Genomic DNA, 21,843 nt, shown 5'->3' with positions numbered 1-21,843 from the left:
GCGAAATACCATATACAGTAGCTTTTTAAGTCAAAATGTAATGCATTGTGGCAAAGCATATTTTCATAGGCTAATGAAGGCTTTTTGTTATCAAATATGTTTCAGTGGCAAAATACTGCACTTCTGTGGAAAACTGCTACTTTCCTGATAGAACATATAGTTTTTGTGACAATATGTTGTGTTTAGTTGAGGCCATGTATTACATTACTGTGCCAAGATATGACTTTTTATGGACAACCATTGCACACACCATTGTGCACAAATATTCCACTTGTGTGGGAAAATATGCCATTTATGTTGGTGCGTGGGAACTTTTTGCTATGGAGTTTTAGTTAGTTTTAATGTTTTTGTGACCACAATTATTCCCAAAACGGCTTTGCAGTGTCCATCCATCCATCCATTTTCTGAGCCGCTTGTCCTCACTAGGGTCGTGGGCGTGCTGGAGCCAATCCCAGCTGTCATTGGGCAGGAGGCGGGGTACACCCTGAACTAGTTGCTAGACAATCGCAGGGCACATACAAACAGACAACCATTCGCACTCACAGTCACACCTACGGGCAATTTAGAGTCTCCAATTAATGCATGTTTTTGGGATGTGGGAGGAAACCGGAGTGCCCGGAGAAAACCCACGCAGGCACGGGGAGAACATGCAAACAACACACAGTCGGGGCCGGGGATTGAACCCAGGTCCTCAGAACTGGGAGGCTGACGCTCTAACCAGTTGGCCACCGTGCCGCCCTTTGCAGTGTCTTTTATGCAAAATTGCTAAGCTTCAGGCTGTATGGAAATCTTTCTATTCAAAACAAGAGTAGTTATTGTAATCATTAGAGTAGGAACTGAACTCATTTGTTAACATTAGGATGTCATTTTAGGTGCCTCTGCTCATGTGGCCGAATAGTAAAAAAAAAAAAAAAAAAAAGGTTGGAGGCATACAATTGTACCAAATGTAAATTGATTGATACAATAGATGTGTCTCAATACTTTTGTCCAAATAGTATCAAACATTGAATGATTGTGTTACTCTCCAAAGACTGAAGTGGTGCTCGTCTGAGCAAGAACTTTATCTTGATTTTCTTGATATCCGCTCCAGTTGCTGCTATCAATTCGTCACGTGGATATTGGTTGATGCGCTTCAGACATTGAAGATGTTGCGTGAGATGAACCGCGCTGTTGATTTCATTTGGCGTCTACGGCATGAGGCGTCTGTCTTGTCAGATGCAGACGTAGGTTTGGATGCCGAGGCCGAGTCATTTCCTGTCATGTGTGCTATTTGTCTTTCTTTGATTTCCTGTTACTGAGAAGGAGGGGGATAAATCCAGCAAGTCAATACTGTCACTTTTAGATAATCAAAAACATGCATGCATGCATTTGCTATAGCGCTTGTCGTCATTATGGTGGAGGGTCAGCTGGAGCCTGTCCCATCAGAATCAGAATCAGAATCATCTTTATTTGCCAAGTATGTCCAAACAACACACAAGGAATTTGTCTCCGGTAGTTGGAGCCGCTCTAGTACGACAACAGGCAGTCAATTTACAGAACACTTTGGAGACAGAAAGACATTGACAAAAAAAACCAGTCACTGAGCAGTAAAGGGTTACTAGTTATCTGGTAATGCCGGTACCTTTTTTTTTGTTGACAATTGTGCAAAAAGATGCCGACTCCTCTAGCACTTAGAGCAGTTCGAATGACTAATATTGCGGTGCAATGACCATTGTGTAAAGCGCGCTGAGACTTCAGGGAGGTTTAAAGTGACGAGTAGTGCGATCATCTGGGACAATGTCGGTTGTGCAAATGTTACAGATACTCCTCAATCAGTGTGCAAATGGAGCAGATGCTACTCTGGCATGAGTGGCCAGTATATGCGAATAGTGCAGCATGGCGAGACAACTACAGTGAGTGCACGAGTAATACATAATTGGCCCCACAGAAATGTGACAACGAACTCAAGTCAAAAAATTGCCAGCTTGTTGTAATGGAATTGTAGGTCAGGTGTTTAAGAAGTTGATCGCAAGAGGGAAGAAGCTGTGAAGCATCCCTTCACACCTGTTAGACAATTTCTTTAATCAACCCAGGGGTGGAAGTGGACTGGCTATCGGGCACATTTTTGCCCGGTCACAAATAAAATGAGCCTATTGTTAGTAAAATGTTTACTATACCCACATTGGATAAGAGTAAGACATCAAATGCTTTTAAGACACAGCTGCTTTGCATGAGTTCATAAAGCAGCCCTGTATTTTGACCCTGATACAAATGCATGTTTCTGTATAGCTTTGTAAAGGAGAGAGCACCTTTTAACCTGAAGCTATAGCTGCTATATCAAGGATGTTAAGAAAATGCTGTACATATTAGACATGATTAAAATAAAAGGGATAAAAGAATCAATTGAGCTAAATAGAGCAACAACAACAAAAATAAAAAGTGGTGTAGTTTACAATTGATGCTACATTTCTGGTAGGTTGAACTGAATGTTGAGTCAATTTAGTTTGCTCACCACAGTTGTTATTTGATAGGCTTGTAAAGTCATGATCAATTATAATAAGCCTAAAGGCCAAATCTAGATGTTTTTTTCTTTTTAAACATCATGCTGCTATTATTTATTTGGCTATAAGCATGTCTGAAGACAACTCCAGCCCTTTCTGTTTGGTTATCTTGGTTGGTGTTAGTCATGACTAGGAGCCTTTTCCAATTATGACCAAAAAAATACAAATGTAGCCTTAAGACAGTGAATAGAGCTCAATAGATATAACCCAATGAAATAAGAGGAGCAGTGAGCATTATAGTAGGATAGTCGAGTCCCGTGTTGTAATAGCATTGAAATGGTTTTTAGGATGTTGCACAATTTAATAATCTCTCTCTATATTTTTTAACAAGTAGTCAACTTAACACTTTATAAATTGTGATAATATCTCGTTCATTTCCTGTCAAGTACAGCCAGTTGAAGAGAGAGAAGAGAGTACATTTACATGTTCCATGACATACTGGATACCGTTATACACATCACCACTATAATTAGAGTTGGGTTTAGGATAATAGTAAAATACATCACTTCCAGGAACACATACCGTACATTAATTACTATTCAGTTGTGCTCTGCTAATTATGAGGCCGATTTTGTTTGTCCCAGTCCACTCCTGAATGAACGTAACATGCATGTTAATGGGATGTGGGTGAAAACTCATGTTAACTTTTGAAGAGCATGCAAACTTAACACAAAGACGTTCCAATGGAAACTCAAACTGACTGTGAGGCAGACATGCTCACCGCTACACTGCTGTGAGCCATGAGGCGCCGTAACGATGCGTTTTAGATGATTGGGAATGTCCTTTTGGCAAGCTAGATTCAAAACATGTTTTGCAAAAAAGTGATGATTGTAAGTTAGCACAAGAAAACAAACATGGTTCAACTTGGGTTCAAATTTGAAAATGATACTTGTATTCAAAACTGAATGAGAAGATGTACGCATATGGGATCAGGACAAGAGGGGACAATCGGTTATTTGTCCACATGCAGCACTTTTTAAACAACTTGATTGATGTCATCAACACTGAGTGCAGCTAAATATCATGTCGACCATACCACTTTTTTATTTATTATTATTATTATCATTTTAAGGCTATAATTTTTCATGGGTTTTGACAGCAGCTGTCGACTATAATCTGGAAGAAGCAACATATCCACCAAAATGGCGCAAGATTAACTTCCTTCCAGCCAATTTGTTGGGTTAGAAAAAAAAACTGGGCGCAAAATATAGCAAGGTTGCGGAAATAAACACAATACATCTTTTTTAAACAATAGTATAATGTTTTTTTCCCCCATGCCATAGTACACCACATTATAATTCAGTATTAATACTTACAGGGATTTTTTTTTTTTGCGTGCAAAAATTTTACATGTTACATTACCTGGACCACCTTAACCATTTAATGCATTTAATGACATCATGAAGGTTTTTAGTTATCACGACCAAAATCTGCACATTTTGACATTTTTCTTATAAGGAAAAATAATGAGTACATTACACACAAGCAATCTAAGAGTCGTAAAATCTGGAACTCATTGCCATCAGTAATAAAATCAATTTTAAATAGTCTGTATATTGTGTAGGAGAGTGACTGAATGAAGGTTTTATATCATATAAATGCAATATTGAATTACTGAAGTATGTGGTATGTTTTTTTTTTCTCTTTAAACTGATTTATGTTTTATATTGTATTGCAATGTTGTGGTAGAGCCCAACCGGGTACTGAAGTTGGCAATTAAACCAGCTGTAAACTGTATATGCATCACATCAGCTGCAGACTTGTTTGACTGCATTGTCCCTGTCAAATAAATACATAAATAAATACATACATACATAAGAAAAAAATAACAATTTTAAAAACTCCAACCATCCATCCATTTTCTGAGCCACTTCAACTCAATAGGGTCGCGGGCGTGCTGGAGCCCATCCCAGCCATCATCGGGCAGGAGGCGGGGCACACCCTGAACAGGTTGCCAGCCAATCGCAGGACACATACAAACAAACAACCATTCGCACTCACATTCACACCTACTCATCGTGAGAATATTTTACTGCATATTAATTCAAATATTGATGGGATTATACCATAATTAATACACACATTGATAAATAAGACATACATATACAGTGTCAACACCCACCTAATAATCTAATACAGTAATTACATATTTACACCTTCATTCCAGTTAATATAAAATTAATGAACAATGAATTAAAAAAGACAACCAAATAATGATGACATTTATTTTCCTTTCTAATATATATTTTTTAATTTATAAAAAAATCCTAGTCAAATTTCTAATGCTAAAAATTCATATTAATAATGGGTAATATTAAAATGTGAAACTCTACATAAACTCAACAATTGTAATGATTGTTATCTTTTAAATGTTTGCATACTCAAATATGCTGTTAAAATAAATGTGTTTGTTAAAATAAATCTTCCTGAAAACTAAAAAAAAAAACGTTTTCATTGGTGTTAAAATGAAAATCACAAAAGTACAATACTTGCATGTACAGTAAATGCTTTTCATTGTCAGCAATGTAGTTAATACAGAGTAGGCCTTTTTTTTTTACATTCATAAATTTTGCTTTCCATAAAAACAAATACTGCCACGTAAAATGTTGTATATATTGTAATGCATATGCCTCATGCGTTGTTTGTTATGACATGCCAGCTGCACACACAGAAAATAGAACGTGCGCCTAGCTAGTCGTGTTGCAGGTGCTGCGGTCGCAGGACGGCGTGCTGCGACCTCAGAATCAGAACCAGAACCGCATTTTGAGCTCTTTTACATTCCGACCTCGTCGTCCTTCTTCCTTCTCGCTCTTAAGCATAACAACGCTCACAGCCACAAGAGCCATGAAGACACACCCATTGGGCGCACAAACACACACACACACACACACACACAGACACACACACAGTCGACACACCCCTGCGTGTGCAAGTGTGTGTGCCCCGAGGCCAAGCAAAACTGTGCTCTCTAATCAGACTGACAAGCAAGATATGAAACGTTTTGGCTCGTTACTGCAATGCCAGTGATTAAGCCTCCGCCGCTTTTCTGTGGGAACATGCGCCTAAAAAAACAAAAACAAATGAAAAAATTAATAACTCTATGCTTGCAAACATGTTTACTGATTACACTTTTTTTCAACCTGCCTGCGTCACCTGATATAATCCTCGACCTTCACCGCAATGCTTTGTCCAGACGCAGTGACGAAAACTCAAATTCCTCGCAATTTAGAGGCGTCTATTTGTCTAGTACAGGTTCGTTAAATTTTGTAGCAATCGGAGAAAATCTATAGGATGTGTTCATCTTTATGCCTGCAAATAAGACTAAAGTTGCTGCTTCAAACCAAAATGGCAGTCTTCCTGTATTTTTTCTAACACGACTTCTTGAGACTTTATTGTGGCTCTACTCATGAAAAACCTATATACCAAATTTGATATTACTACGTGAAACTGACTTGGGGGGCTGAATTTCTAAATGGGATCGAGACAAAACCTCCAGGACAAGTTTGCCTTTGAAGGACCCCTGGCAAAGAGCCTAAAATGGCTGCATCAAACCAAAATGGCAGACTTCCTGCGTCTTTTCTGGGATGGCTTCTTGAGACTTTAATGTTGGTCTGCTCATGATAGATGATAGACATGGCTCCCAAATTTCTTGTTGTTAAGTGAACAGCTTTGTGGGCTTCGTTAAGGCAGGGTAGGTTGTTTTTGTCAGTGTTAGCTTAGCGGGGCTAGTTGTGTGTTTTGGAGGCGGTTACCAAACACAGCTAATCTAGCTCATGCTAATCCAGAGCTAAACATTCGCGTTGCTTGTCATAAAAACACACACACTCATTCTTCTGACACTTGAGGTGCGCTTCAATCATTTAGCACTCTCGCTAATGATGTCCTTGTGGGAGCTATACAGTTAATTAACTAACATCTATTGATAACAAATTAACGGTGTGATGCTGAGAGTCAAGTATAAACATTAACACTGAAATATTTCAAAGTAATGCTGAGAGATAAACATTTGATTCACAACAATGCTGTGTGTAGGGCAAAAATATTTTTGGCGTCAATACTGACTGATTGATGGTCAAACATATGGTGATAATGCTGAGAGACAAGCATGTGCACAAGTATTACTAAAGCTGTTGGTCAAAAGAGAGTCCTCAAGCAAATTAGAGCAATTTAAAGTGACTAATAGCGCAATGATCTGGTCCAGTGCAGATTGTGCAAATGGTGCAGAGCAAACACATAAGTGACCAGTAGTAATCAACAACAGTATGCAAATAGTGCAGTGCGATAAAACAATGAGTGTATGAATAATGTAGAAGTGTCCCAACAGAGGTGTACAAAACTGGCAGCATGTTGCAATGAAATTGTAAGTCAACTGTTGAAGAAGTTAATGGCAAGAGGGAAGAAGCTGTTGGAATGTCTGCTGGTGTTAGTTTGCATTGTTCGATAACACCTACCTGAGGGAAGGAGCTGAAAGAGGTGGTGACCAGGATGTGGAGGATCCAAGAGGATTTTTCACAAACTTGTCTTCTTAGTTCTGGGAGCGTGCAAGTCCTCGAGAGTGGGTAGGTGGGAACCAATATTTTTTTCAGCAGTCTTGACTGTCCGTTGCAGTCAGATTTTGTCCGTCTTTGTGGCAGCACCAAACCACACTGTGGTGGATGAACACAGGACTGATTCAATGACTGCTGTATAGAACTGCCTCAACAGCTCCTGTGGCAGGCCGTGCTTCCTCAGAAGCCGTAGGAAGTACATCCTCTGCTGGACGTTTTCAAGGATGGAGTTGACGTTGGTCTCCCACCTCAGGTGTTGAAAGACAGTAATTCCCAGGAACTTGAAGGTCTCGACGGTTGACACAGGGCAGTTGGACAGCGTGAGGGGCAGCTGTGGCGAAGGATGTTTCCTGAAGTCCACGATCATCTCTACAGTATTGAGCGTGTTCAGCTCCAGGTTGTGTCGGCCGCACCACAGCTCCAGCCGCTCTACTTCTTGTCGACACGCAGAATCGTCACCGTCTTTGATGAGGCCGATGACTGCGGTGTTGTCTGCAAACTTCAGGAGTTTGACAGCCGGATGCGTTGAGGTGCAGTCGTTCATGTAGAGAGAAAAGAGCAGCGGAGAGAGGACACATCCTTGGGGTGCCCCGTTGCTGGTGGTGCGTGTAGATGAGGTGGTGTCCTCCAGCCTCACCTAGTGTGTCCTGCCCATCATGAAGCTGTAAATCCACTGGCAGATGGCAGGCGAGACGCTCAGCTGGAGAAGCTTGGAGGAGAGGAGTTTGGAGATGATGGTGTTGAACGCAGAGCTGAAGTCAACGAACAGGATCCTCGCGTAGGTCCCCGTACTGTTGAGGTGTTTAGTGCAGTCCCATTTTGACAGCGTCATCCGCAGACCTGGTTGCTTGATAGGCAAAGTGCATGGGGGTCCAGCGGGGGTCCCGTGATGCTCTTGAGGTGATGCCGCACGAGGCGTTCAAAAGACTTCATGACCAAAGATGTCAGGGTGACAGGTCTGTAGTCACCCATTCCTGAAATTGCAGGTTTCTTGGGTACTGGGATGATGGTGGAGCGGTTGAGGCAGGATGGGACTTCACACAGTTACAAAGATCTTTTGGATATCGGTGTGAAAACCGGAACAAGCTGGTCCGCACAGATTTTTAAGCAGGGGGGGGGGGGGGGGGGGGCTGTATAGTTATACACTTTTCTAGCGTGATTAAAAAAAGACAATGAGTAACAAAAGAAAACAAAAAAATCTCTCAAATTTTCGCCTATTTTGGGGGTTGCTCAAGCAATAGGCGAGAAATGCCATAATTCACACGAAGGCTATTCAAAAATATTTAGCAAGTGAGTGTTTACACTCGTCTCTCAACATGTACACTAATGCTACTGTGGCTAAAAAAAAATAATAATTAAACAAATAACACTATACGTCCAATCATCGTTCTTTCACTGCTCACATCCACTAGGGGGCACATTGGAATTGAATCGGCAAGTTTGCTGTGATATGCTTGTCTCTCAGCATTCATTCATTTTTTTCTGCATGAATGGATGTTTGTAGTGTTTGAGGGAAGCTCCCAGGATATCAGGAACCGAAAAAAGAAAGAGGAAACCATTATCGTAGCGACACAGGGAGGAGTGACGTGTGTCATTTTACACAGAAACCATGACAACATTCAATCATTTCGACACTGGAGCTGTCATCGGCATGCCCATCATGGAGGCCGTGTGCGTGTGTGTAGCCGTCGTCGCTTTCTTTCAGGAAGTGGCACAAAGGAATGTTTGGCCGTGATTCACTCCACTCCGCGGCTACGCAGCTCGTTATTTACGGCCCGGCGAGTCGTCGCTACGCGTGTGACTCAGTTTGTGGACACCGGCGTCAGGTGCAGAGGAAGTGACAATCACTGTCTCTGTGCTTCATGTTAACTTGTAGCGTTTAACGCTCAACTGAGCTGTGGATCAACCGGACAAAATATGTAGGACACGTTTTGTTCTTTTTGGAGGAACCCTGCAAATGGCCCGAGATGAGCCGAAAATGGCCACTACGAACCAAAATGGCAGACTTCCTGTGTCTTTTCAAGCATGGCTTCTTGAGACTTTTTTATGGGTCTGCTCTTGATAGACATACATACCTGCCAAATTTCATCTTGCTAAGTGCAATTAGTTCTGGGGGCTGAATATTTTTTTAAAAATTGGGACAAAATCTTCAAATATTCGCTTTGAAAGAATTGAAAGAATCAAACATGACCCCAAAAATTTGAGAATGTTTGGTGGGTCTACTCATAGACGTGTACAAAATTTGATTTTGCTATGTGCAACTGGATTTGGGGGCAAAGTTATTATTATTATTTTTTTAAATTCTGGAGTGCACTACTGTTGAACTAATGGCGAGTCATCAAACTTTGCCAAAAACAAATATATTTCTCAATTTTGAAATTGTTGCAAAAACACATTCTTTACATTCTATTTGATCATTTTACAACTGTATGTTTTTATACAGTACAGTGCTATTTTTTATTTAAAAAACAAACACAATTTCTTATTGTTTTTTTGGGGGGTCTGGGATGGATTGTCATTTGTTTCAATTTGCGATAGGAGTGATTTGAGTGACAACCATGCTTTATGGAATAAATTAACATAACATAATGTTATGTTAATAAACATAATAACATAATGTTACAGTGGTTTACATCCATCCATCCATTTTCTTTAGCGCTTATCCTCACTAGGGCCTATCCCAGCTATCTTCAGGGGGGTACACCCCGAACCCGTCGCCAGCCAATCGCAGGGCACATAGAAACAAACAACCATTCGCACTCACATTCACACCTACGGGGAATTTAGAGTCTCCAATCTACCTACCACGCATGTTTTGGGGATGTGGGAGGAAACCGCAGTGCCCGGAGAAAACCCACCCAGGCACAGGGTGAACATGCAAACTCCACACAGTCGGGGCCGGGATTTGAACCCTGGTCCCCAGAACTGTGAGGCAGACGTGCTAACCAGTCGGACCCCGTGCCGGGTCAGTGGTTTACAATAATATTAAATATTGTCTCATTTTAGATGAACACTTTAATGTTGATCATGATGGTGGAAAGTATTTCTTGTAAAAAGTATCAAAAGCAAATAAAGTTTGAGAAACACGGTTTTAAAGTGATATGAAACTAAATATAAGAAAAATTGACTAATAAAACAGTTAACAGAAAAGTAAAAAAAAAAAATAATAATAATAAAACGTTTCACCTGAACAGACATACCGAGAATAAAAAAGGAGGCTGGACACCTGCTGACGTCACAAGACAGGGGGCGTGGCTTGGTTGGACGCGTGCGGAGGGGAGAGAGCGCGCACGCAGCGGAACGGCAAAGCGGCAGCATCGTGTCGGCTGCGCGCACGCATCGCGCTCGCTCCTCACTGGCGAAAGAACGTCAACAAACTGTTTTTGTTTGCTTTTTAGTCACCAAAAAGCAAGGAGAAGAAGAAAAAGGACGCGTTGGAGAAATTGACTTTGCTTGACTTCTGTTTGGACTTACTTGGTGAAGTTTCTTGCCTTGAATATGATTTGAACGCCAACGAACAGGTGACTCCTACCGCCGCTTTATACCTTAAAATTATGATGAATGCTACACTTTGTGCTAAGTGGCTTCAATCAATATGTGTTGTTGACTTCGCTTTGTGTGCGCGCGCGTGTGTGCGTGGTTTTGCTTCCCATGCAAGTGTGTCTGCGCGTGTGTGTGTGTGTGTGTGTGTGTGTGTGTGTGTGTGTGTGTACTCTGCATGACTCACTTTCCTCCTCAATTCGCAACATTTTCACAATTGTGCCTTTGCTACGCCACCATTGTGTGCGTGTGTGTGTATTGCAGGTGCACTCCTTACCCACACACACATTTTAATGGTGATTGTATTATTTCCTTTTTTTTTTTTTTTTTTTAAGCAACAAAAGTGACTCCTCGCTGAGCCTCTCTTCACGTTAAAGTTGCCTCAGAGTAATATTGGTGATGCAGTCAATGTAAAAGAAAAAAAGTTCTTATTTAAGCATTTTTGTGCATTAATTTCATTATTATATATATATATATATTCACACACTTTATTACAAAGCGACTAGCTTCTTGTAGTATTAATCCATTTAGCTCATTTATATTTTAACCATTTTTGACATTGTAATGTTTTGACTTTATGTTCAATGTTTTCAGCATAGAAACGATGCACTTTTTTTTGTCCTTATAAAATATTATCGCTTTTCAGTTGCATAAAACAGCATATGACATATATGATATTGTTTTAGATAGTTTACATTTATTTTGTATTATACATTTTTATTATTATTTTTAAATTTTAAGTATTATGTTTCATTAGATATTTTGTATTATATTTTATTATTATTATTTTATCTTTTTGCATGTCCATTCTTTTTTCGTATTCAGTCAGTCACATAACAAAAATCCTAAAATGGTCTGGGGGCCCTATACTTTTTAGTGTGCCATTGACATTTAAATATTTAAATCAAATCAAAAAGGGGGTTGTTATTTTCATAATGGCCATGAGGCCAACCCCCCACGCCCCCCCCCCCCCCCCCCTGCAGCATCCACGGGTCCCTTACTCGTCTTTACATGCATTGAAACCACAGAGAAAAAGTCGGGGTCCGTCTCCGTCCCTGGTATAAAGATAATGTGCTGCTGTTGTTTTGATGCCTTTCACTCTGCATGTGTCACAACCACATCAAGCTCAGCCAGAATGCAAAAGCGCATTTTGCAAATTCTACGGCAAAGCAACAAAATACCCCCACCCCAAACACACACACCCTTTCCCCTCGCCTGCCGTTATTGCGTCGCCGGGTGATTTATCACGTCCCACCGCCTCTTTGCTTTTAATTGCGTTTATCTTAATGCTTCTCAGAGTCCTCATTGTCTTTTAGGCTTGAAGTGCTTGTGTGGCTTCGTAGCCCCTTTCACACAGACATCCCTGCAAAATTTCCGCATCCCGAATTGTGCCTTTCACACCGAACCCAGCAAAGGTGGAATGTTGACTTGTGCACTTTCACACAGAGGCATCATGTATAAAATAGTTGTCGGACAGCAACAATGGCTTTCAAGCAACAGGGCAGGAGAAGCGGGTGTTAATTTTCACTTCTGTGTCGCCGCTTCACGGAATGAACGCAACACACAGGCACCGGGTCGACGTCCTTCCCCGATTTGGTGTAAATTTTGGAAATATTCATCAGATTCTTTTTCTAAATATTTATTATTAAATTGAATACTGATAATTTCTGTCTGAATCTCTGTTTAGCATTAGATTTATTATTATTTTTACATTTCTGTGTGAATTTTTTTTCTAATTTGATCTAACTTCATTTGAAATTCTGGACATTTTTGTCTGAATTCCATTTAGTATTTAGTTTTTTCAAAATTCAATTAAATGTTGAAATCTTTAGTGTGAATTTCTTTTTATCATCAGATTGTTTTGAGGGGAAATGTATGCCCCAATTTGTTTTTGGAAATATATCTTATTTTATTTTACATTTTGGCGAGGATAAATGGATGGATTTTGGAAATTTTCATCGGAAATTCTTTATGGACTGTATTTAGATTTTTTTAGATAAAATTAAATATTGATGAGTTCCTTTGAAATGATTAAGCTTTTTTTTATTTTGAAATTTTGGAATTTTATTTCCAAATTCATTTTTGTAATTTGATTGAATTTTTTTTTTATTGAGAAATCTTCTTCAGAATTTCTTTTTGTATTATAATTTTAAAAATCAAATTAACTATTGAAAATTTCTGTCTCGGGGGGGAATTTCTGTCCGAATTTGTTTTAGTAATTTAATTCTAAGTTGTTGCATCAGAGCCTTAACAGAAAAGCCGGCATTTGTCCACCTTTGCGTTTCACGCAGAAACCAGCGATGGTGGGACGTGATTGCATGGGCTTTCACGCAGAGACACGGGATCCCGCAATCAGATAATTAGATAACATCAGTGTCTGGTGTGACATATTGAATTAAAAAAAATGCTGTTAAATAGTGACAATTGCTTTCAACACAACAAGGGACATATTAAACTTCACACCCCTGTCCCTGCATTGCGGAATTCCCTTCCATGTAGGCACGTTCCGCCTCTGGCACTTCTGCCCGATTTTGTGTTGATGCACATCAGAAGATCCGGCATTTACAGTATCTGCCCGTGCCTTTCACACAGACCCAAGTGAGATGCTGACATGTGCGCTTTCTCACAGACACGGCATCCAGCAATCACAAGCACTTGTTGTGTTCCACTTTTCTTATTCTGCTTTTTGTGATACACGTTTTGTGTTTTTGTGTTCAACTTTTTTTGTCCTTTTGCATTCTTTATTTTGAATTCCATTTATTGTATTCCACTTTTGGTTGTCCTGTTTTTATGTTCCACTTTTTGCCTTCCCCTTTTTTTAATGTTCGACTTTGTTTTCCACTTTCAGTAGAACACTGAAAGTGCCTTTTGTGTTCCACTTTATGTTCCCTTTTGCATTCCACTTTTTGGTGTTCCACAATTTGTGTTCCACTTTTTGTTCTGCTTTTTATGTGCCCCTCTTTTTACAGTTCCACTTTTTTTGTGTTACACTTTTCATCTTCCAATTTTTTTGGCTCCTCCTTTTTATGTTCCTTTTTCTTGTGTTCCACTGTTTTAGTGCTCCACTGGTTTTCCACCTTTGTGTCCCATTTCTTGTTTTGCTTTTGTGTGCTCCTCTTTTTTTATTCCCCTTTTTCATTTCACTTTTTTGTGTTCCACTTTATGTGCCCTTTTGCAGACCGACTTTATGTGCCCTTTTGCGTTCAATTTTTTCATGTTCTTCTTGGGTTCCACTGTTTTAATGTTACACATTTTGTTCCACTGTTTAGTTCTCCACTTTGTTTTCCACTTTTGTGTGCTCCTCTTTTTTTGTATTCCCCTTTTTCGTTTTTTTTTTTTTTGCTCCACTTCATGTAACCTTTTGCAGTCCATTATTTTGTGATCCATTTTTTTGTGTTCTTATTTGTGTTCCACTTTTTTTGTGTTCCAATGTTTTAATGTTCCACTTTGTTTTCCAGTTTGTTCCACTTTTTGTGTTACATTTTTATTCTGCTTTTGTGTGCTCCTCTTTTTTGTGTTTCCTTTTTTCGTGTGACCTTTTTCACTTATTTGTGTTCCATCCATCCACCAATCCATGCATCCAACCATTTTCAACACCGCTTATCCTGGTTAGGGTCGCGGGACGCTGGAGCCTATCCCAGCTGACTTCGGGCGAAAGGCGGACTACACCCTGAACTGGTCGCTAGTCAGTCGCAGGGCACATATAGACACGGACAACCATTCGCACTCACATTCACACCGTCACTGAGTGGGAACGGAACCCACGCTGCCTGCACCAAAGTCAGGCGAGTGTACCACTACACCATCAGTGACTATTTGTGTTCCACTTTTTCAAGTGTGTCACTTTTTTAATGTTCGACTTTTTGTTTCACTTTGTTTTCCACTCCCGGTGTCCTGCCTTTTATGTTCCACGTTTGGTGTTCTGCTTTTTGTGTGCCCCTCTTTTTTAATGGTCCACTTTCTTTGTTTTATACTTTTTGTCTTCCTCTAGCTTGTGTTCCACAGTTTCAGTGTTACACTTGATTTTCCACTTTTGTGTTCTACTTTTTGTGTTCCACTTTTTGTTCTGCTTTTGTGTGCTCTTCTTTTTTGTATTCCCCTTTTTTTGTGATGCTTTTTTGTGATCCACTTCACGTGCCCTTTTGCACTCCACTTTTTTGTATTCCATGTTTTCGTGTTCTTCTTACCTGTGCTCCACTTTTTTAGTGATCCACTGTTCTGATGTTCCAGTTTTTGTGTTCCACTTTATGTGCACTTTTGCATCCCACTTTTTGTTTTGTTTTTCAAAACAAAAAGTGGGATGTTTGTTTTTCACTTTTTGTCTTGCACTTTTTTGTTGTTTATTTCTTTGCATTCTCCTAATTTGTGCTCCTTTTTTAAAACAAATTTCTATCTTTTCTACTTCCTTTTTCGTTCCGCTTTTTGTGATCCACACGTCTAACTTCTCGTGTTTTTCCATCAGGATGAATCTGCGCTTCGTGCAAACGCTGCGTGCCGTGTCGCTGTTGTGGTGGTGGCTGCGCTCGCCGGGGGCGTACGGCCAGTGCGACGAGCCGCCCGAGTCGTCCAAAGTCAACCTTTCGTCAGACCACCGTCTCCCAACGTTCACCGCCGACTTTCCGGTCCAGAACATGGTGACGCTTGACGGTATTGTCTACGTGGGTGCCGTCAACCGGATCTACGCGCTGGCGCCCAACCTTACCAAGCTGTCAGAGTATCGCACGGGGCCGCTGTTCAGCAACGAGACCTGCGGGTCGGGCGGCGCCGGCGGGGAGGTGGACAACCACAATTTAGCCCTGGTGGTGGAGAAGATGTACGACAAAGGCTTGTACAGCTGCGGCTCGGCCGACAACGGCGTCTGCCGCCGCCACGTGTTGGACGACGACGTCAGCCCCAAGACGGTGGACGAGGACGTGTACTGCTTCGCCTCTGAGGTGGGGCTGGGCAGGGGGACACCGGCCGACGCCGACGTGGTGGTCGGTCCGCCGGGCTCACGGGTGCTCAGCGTGGAGAGCAACGTCATCCTGTTCTTCGCGGGCAACTCTGAGATTCCCGGTTCGGGAAGCCCGCCCGACGCCGCGGCTCGACCTCACACCGTCTCCCTGAGGAAGATGAAGACGAGCCAGGACGGGTTCACCTTCTTCTCGGGCCTGTCCCACATGGATCTGATCCCGTCGCTGCGCGGGAAATACTACCTGCATTACGTCCACTCCTTCCACAGCGGGCCCTTCACGTACTTCCTGACGGTGCAGCAGGTGAGCCGGCACTCGCCGTCTTTCCACACGCGGATCGTGCGGATGTGCTCCTCGGATCTGGTCATCCGCCGCTACGTGGAGCTGCCGCTGGAGTGCATCAGCACCGACAAGCGGCGGCGACGCTCGGTCGAGGATGTCAAGGTGTTCAACCTGCTGCAGGCGGCGCACGTGACCAAGGTGGGCGACGACGTGGAGCTGCAGCGCCATCTGAAGGTACGCATACGTAGCTTTATTGTGGGGTTTGATTTTTTTCTTGATTAAATTAAATAGGACGGAAGACTCTTTTCGCGAACTGAAACAAAAACATGAATGTTATGTTCATTGAAGATTGTAAATTGCCCAGGTGTAAATGTGAGTGTTGTTTGTTGGAAGTGTGGTTTGTGATTGGACTGCGACCAATCAAGGGTGTAACCCGCCTCTTGCCCAAAGTCAGATGGGATAGACTCCAGGTCACTCTGACCATAATGAGAATAAGTGCCATAGAAAATGGATAGACGGATTGAACATTTCCACCAAAATTAGTTTTTATAATGAAATTTTTTCTTGTTAAAATTTTGGAAATTTCTCTCCAAATTTATTTTTCTGTAATTTTATTTGATTTTATTTGAAATTTGGGAAATTTTCCTCAGAAATAATTTTTCAAGGTAGATTTTTTAAATTAAATTAAATATTGAAAATTGTTGTCCACATTTCTTTTTATTATGAGATTTCTACTTGAAATTTCTGCTTTATTTGTTTTTATAATTTGATCTTATTCTACTCAAAAATTTGGAAATTTTCATCTGAATTTATTTTTTGTATGCTGATTTTATAAAATTAAATTAATTTTTGATAATGTCTATCCTAATATCTATGTTAAATGAGATTTATTTTTAATTTGGGGAAATGTATGTCCAAATTATATTTCTGGGAATTTGACCCTATTTTATTTGAAATTTTGGACATTATCAACAGAATTTATTTTTGTATCTTGATCTTATAAAACAAAATTAAACATTGAAAATTTGCATCCGAATGTCTTTTTTTAGATTAGATTTTGTTTGCATTTGCCTTACAATTTTTTTTAGTAATCAACATTTTTAAATTAGATTAAACATTTCCATCTGAATACTTTTATGTAATGTTTTTTTTAATTTGAAATATTGAACATTTTTGTGAGAATTAGTATTTTTTTGCAATTAGATTTTTTTCAATTAAATGTTGAAAATGGCCGGCATGGTGAACGACTGGTTAGCACATCTGCCTCGCAGTTCTAGGGACAGGGGTTCAAATCCCGGTCCCTCCTGTGTGGAGTTTGCATGTTCTTCCCGTGCCTGGGTGGGTTTTTTCCGGGCACTCCGGTTTCCTCCCACATCCCAAAAACATGCGTGGTAGGTTGATTGGAGACTCTAAATTGCCCATAGGTGGTAATGTGAGTGTGAACGGTTGTTTGTTTCTATGTGCCCTGCAATTGGCTGGCGACCAGTTTAGGGTGTATCCCGCCTCCCGCCCGAAGATGGCTGGGATAGGCTCCAGCAACCCGCGACCCTAGTGAGGATGAGTGGTAAAGAAAATGTATGGCCAAATTTCTTTTCTTAATTTGATATTTTCAAATTTAAATAAATATTGAAAATGTTCGTCCTAGTTTCTTTTATATTTTTTTTATTTAGAAATTTCTTGTCGAAAAATTATTTTTTGTAAAAAATTTTTTGAATTTTTCTGTTGCTGTTGAAATGGTTGTTGGAAATTCTTTTTGTCATTAGATTTTTTCAAATTAAATGGAATATTGAAAATGTTTCACCAAATTTCTTTTTGTAATTAAAGTTTTAATTATTATTATTCTTTTTTTTTAAGGTGGAGGAGGGTGACGACGTGCTCTTCGCTGCCTTCGCGCGCGGCAAACCCGACTCCAGCGAGCCCACCGCCAACTCGGCCGTGTGTGTCATGAGCATCAAGCACCTCAACAACATGTTCCAGATGTACATGCAGAAGTGCAACACAGTGGACCCGTACCATTTCACCGGCTCTGATGGCAGGGCCTGCTACAACATGGTGAGTGAGTGACCGACATGCAAGCTGCTGGATCAAGGACGTTTTTAAACACTTGTGGGTTTGCATTTGCGTCTTCTCAGCGAAAAACATTCATTTGAAGCAACGTAAACTAACCATCGAACTAACACGATCCATTATCGACGAGAAAGTGTCGCACAAGGTAAAATTAAGTTAACCACTGTTAATAGTAAAAAAAAAATAAAAATCCATCTTAATATTGATAACACAATGCAACGGTTATTTCCATCACATTTTTTTCTACCAAATGCACAAATGCAGAAAAGAAAAGTTAGCCACTGTTCTTTTATTTGTAAGTGGTAAAAACGATAAAGCAGCCAAGCTTGACTTTGACAGCAGGTTAGGATCACTAATATGGTAAAAAAAAAAATCAAAAGTTGTAAAAAAAAAAAAAAAAAAAAAAAAAAAGGTGTACGTGAAATAATATCCTTTGCTCGCTGACCTGCGCTCTCGTGGCATCTCACACAGCCTCCTGCAAGATGGCAGATAAAATGCAGAAATTTTGTGCAACCTTAAAGGTGCATTTTATTTATGCAGAGTTGTTTTTTTTTTTATTATTAATTTTGAATTTTAAATGTGGGAAATTTCTGTCTGAATTTCTTTTCGGAATTAAATTTTTTCATTTGAAATATTCATCCAAATTTATTTTTGAAGTTAGAATTTTTAAATGAAATTACATATTGAAACTTTTCCTTGAATTTATTTTGTAATTAGATTTTTTTTCCAAAAATGTATTTTTAGAATTAGAATTTTGATCACATTAAGTTTTGTAATAAGATTTTTTAGCTAATACATATTTTAAATTTCTCATCAAATTATTTTTTGTAATTATTATTATTATTATTATTATTATTATTATTATTACCCATCCATCTTCGCCTCACTAGGGTCGCGGGTGTGCTAGAACCTATCCCTTCGGGTAAACCTTGAACCGGTCGCCAGTCAATAATAATAATAATAATAATCTACAATGGGCTGGCGACCGGTTCAGGGTGTACCCCGCCTCTCGCTTGAAGATAGCTGGGATAGGCTCTAGGATTGATTATTATTATTATTATTATATTTTTGTATTTGAAATTTTTTAAATTTACATACAAATTTAATTTTATATGAGTAATCTGAAATTTGGAAAATTACCATCAGAATTTCTTTTTGTAATTCAGACCTTTTCAAACTTTAAAAATATTGAAGGAAAACATCTAATTACAAAAAAATCACATATTTTTAAACACTGAACATTTTGAACTTTTTCACACGAAATATGTCTTTCATTCCCCTTTAACAGCTTTAACCACATATGCTTCCACAAGAATGAAAACAGCATAAACAAATAATAAAAGTTCACTGATGTTCTCTGATTGGAATGGGAAATAAAAATTTCCCCAAAAATGTTCCCACAAAGTCAGAAGCAGCATACAAATGATAAAATGAACAATTAAGATTTAGATCTGATCGTTCGATAGATTAAGTAAGAGCTTTGTCTCAATACTGTAGTCCATGTAGTGTTTACAGTTAAGGTTTTGAATGATATGACAATTATAAAACCGTGCCTGTTTTCATGCAAAACGTCTTTAGAAGCTTCAAAGTTGTTGCCAGAGCATGGAAATGTTGTGATTCAAAATGAATGCAAATGAGGTCCCTTGTCATTCTAGTTATAATGTATTTTTTTAACCTTTTAGCCTAAGAGGACTACCAAATCTTTTTGTACCCGTTTTATCTTCCAGGATCTCGTCCTTTATCGCACGGATGGAATTTAGGAATTTTTCCACTTAAGACTTGTGTGGATGAAAGAGTGAGCGCGAGTTCAAAGTGCGACGCCGTCCGCTTTATCGACCATATTTGGTGCAGTTACCAGTTTTTTTTTTAATCCCTTCTTTTTTGCTCACATAAAGCATCCATTTTAGGATAAAGTATTATGGACTGAAACCAAAGCTCGCTGCTGCTGTCAGGATAGATCATGTGACCTCGAGGACGCCCTGTCATGAGAGTCCGGGGGGGGGGGTCGTTCCATTACCGTTGACAAAGTTTATTTACACTGGACGTTTACAGCCACTTGCTACATTGAGGAAGCCCCTCATCTGACAGCAGCAACCCCCGCATCAATCAATCAATCAATAATGATGTGAAGTTAACCAGTGAGCTGTGCAAGTCTTCAGTCCACTGCACTCTCTATCATTCTTAATTGTAAAGGATGCTTTCCTGTGTCAGAACAGGCACAGAATGAATGGAAAGTAAAAATGAAGCAAAAAAGCTAAAAAAAAAAAACATTTTTTTTAAAGGAGCAAAAATATTGCCAAAAAGTTGAGGCCAAATGTTTAAAAACAATGCAGTAAAAATTACTTCCAGTTATTGCACCATTAAAATAAAAAGAAAAAAACTAAAGTAAAATATTTAAGGAAAGTAAAAAAAAAAGTACAAAACAGCACTATTATCCACGTTTTAGATCAAAAGTGAACAAATAAAAATACTATAGAAAACACAGAAACAACAAAAGTAAAAAAAAGTAAGAAAAAAGTCCAGTGAAAATAATTCAAGGAACTGCACCACTAAAGAGAGAAAATTCTCAAGAGAAAATAAGTAATGCACTATCTAAAAAAAATACTAAATACAAATAAAAAAGAAGACAAAAGTCAAATTTTCAGACATAAAGCATGAAACAGTTCAGAAAAAAAGTAAGAGCTATTTTAAGTCACAAAAAATAAGAAAAAGTACTGCACCATTATCTCAATTTACAGATGATGAAAAGTGAAACCTACATCATTATCCAAAGTCGCAGACTATAAAAAGTGAAAATAAAAGGACATAACAAAAAAGTAAAAAAATACAAAAAAAATATATATCACAATAATTCTAGAACCTGCATCACCGAAAAAAGTAAACAAAAAAAGTAAAAAAAATTTTTTTTTTAAAAGTATTGCACCATTATCCAAAATTAGAGATGAAATTTGCTGATGATCCCCCCGTTTCCTTTACCGCTTATCCTCACCAGGGTCGCGGGTTGCCGGAGTCTATCCCAACCATCTTCTGGCGGGAGGCGGGGTACACCCTGAACCGGTCGCCAGCCAATCGCAGAATTTGCACATGATGAAAAGGGAAAAGAAAATAGAAAAAGTTGACATAAAAAATGTAAACAACAAAGTGGTAATAATTTGTCTGAACTGCACCACTGAAAATCAAAAAATTGAGATCGTCAAAATGAAAAATAGAAATTGAAACCTAAAAAAAAATACCAAGTAAATATTTAGAAAGTAAAAAAAAAAAGGTTATAAAACAAAAACACTTTTGCATCACTGTCCAATATTGCAGACTATTCAAAGCGAAAATGAAGGTAGAAACTAATCCAAAGAAACATACACAAGCCAACCAAATAACCAACAAAACAATTTAATAAAACACAGTTGGAGTTGTTTTCGGGGTTTTTGTTGTTCTCGATGACGACTACTATTACTGTACTTCTTTTGACGCCGCGCTCCTGCAGGTCGTTTATCTGGCGGCGTAAACACGTTACAAGGATGTCAGCGGTTATATTTTACGTCCATGTTCCTCTTCGCTGAGCTGAACACCTGCCGCTCTCCTCGTTCATCTTAACGAGTGTCCATTTGACTTTTTATGGAGCGTTTATCTCACTTTGAGTGCGAGGCTGTATGACTTATCAAGATTGTTACAGTACTGGATGTGGCAAAAACAATAGATACTTTGTTGGTGTACGTAAGTAGATTTTTTTCAGGCACCTGTGCTTTACTTGAGTATTTATTTTTCTGACGACTCTTGACTTTTATTGGCTACTTTTGAAAATAGATTGTACTTTGTAATCCTTACTTTGTCAAAATAGGCTCTTTACTTTTTCCATCTCTATAGATGACATAAAAAAGAGGGAAAATCAAGAGAGTTAATGAAAGTCAAGCGAGTTTG

General features: G+C 39.3%; 1 protein-coding gene across 2 annotated transcripts in view; it reads left to right on the top strand.

Moving 5' to 3' along the window:
* The first annotated feature begins 10,395 nt into the window (after window positions 1-10,395).
* met (MET proto-oncogene, receptor tyrosine kinase) overlaps window positions 10,396-21,843 on the top strand; it is a 76,185-nt gene continuing 64,737 nt past the window's right edge. For both annotated transcript variants that reach the window (XM_061678079.1, XM_061678080.1), the window contains exons 1-3: window positions 10,396-10,608; window positions 15,090-16,095; window positions 17,716-17,913. In XM_061678079.1, the coding sequence (XP_061534063.1) occupies window positions 15,091-16,095; window positions 17,716-17,913 (1,203 nt within the window). In that variant the 5' untranslated portion in view covers window positions 10,396-10,608; window position 15,090. The remainder of the gene's footprint in view (window positions 10,609-15,089; window positions 16,096-17,715; window positions 17,914-21,843) is intronic.

Source organism: Phycodurus eques, chromosome 5 (genome assembly GCF_024500275.1).
Source record: "Phycodurus eques isolate BA_2022a chromosome 5, UOR_Pequ_1.1, whole genome shotgun sequence".
Lineage (NCBI taxonomy): Eukaryota > Metazoa > Chordata > Actinopteri > Syngnathiformes > Syngnathidae > Phycodurus > Phycodurus eques.
This window is presented reverse-complemented; position numbering and strand designations above follow the sequence as displayed.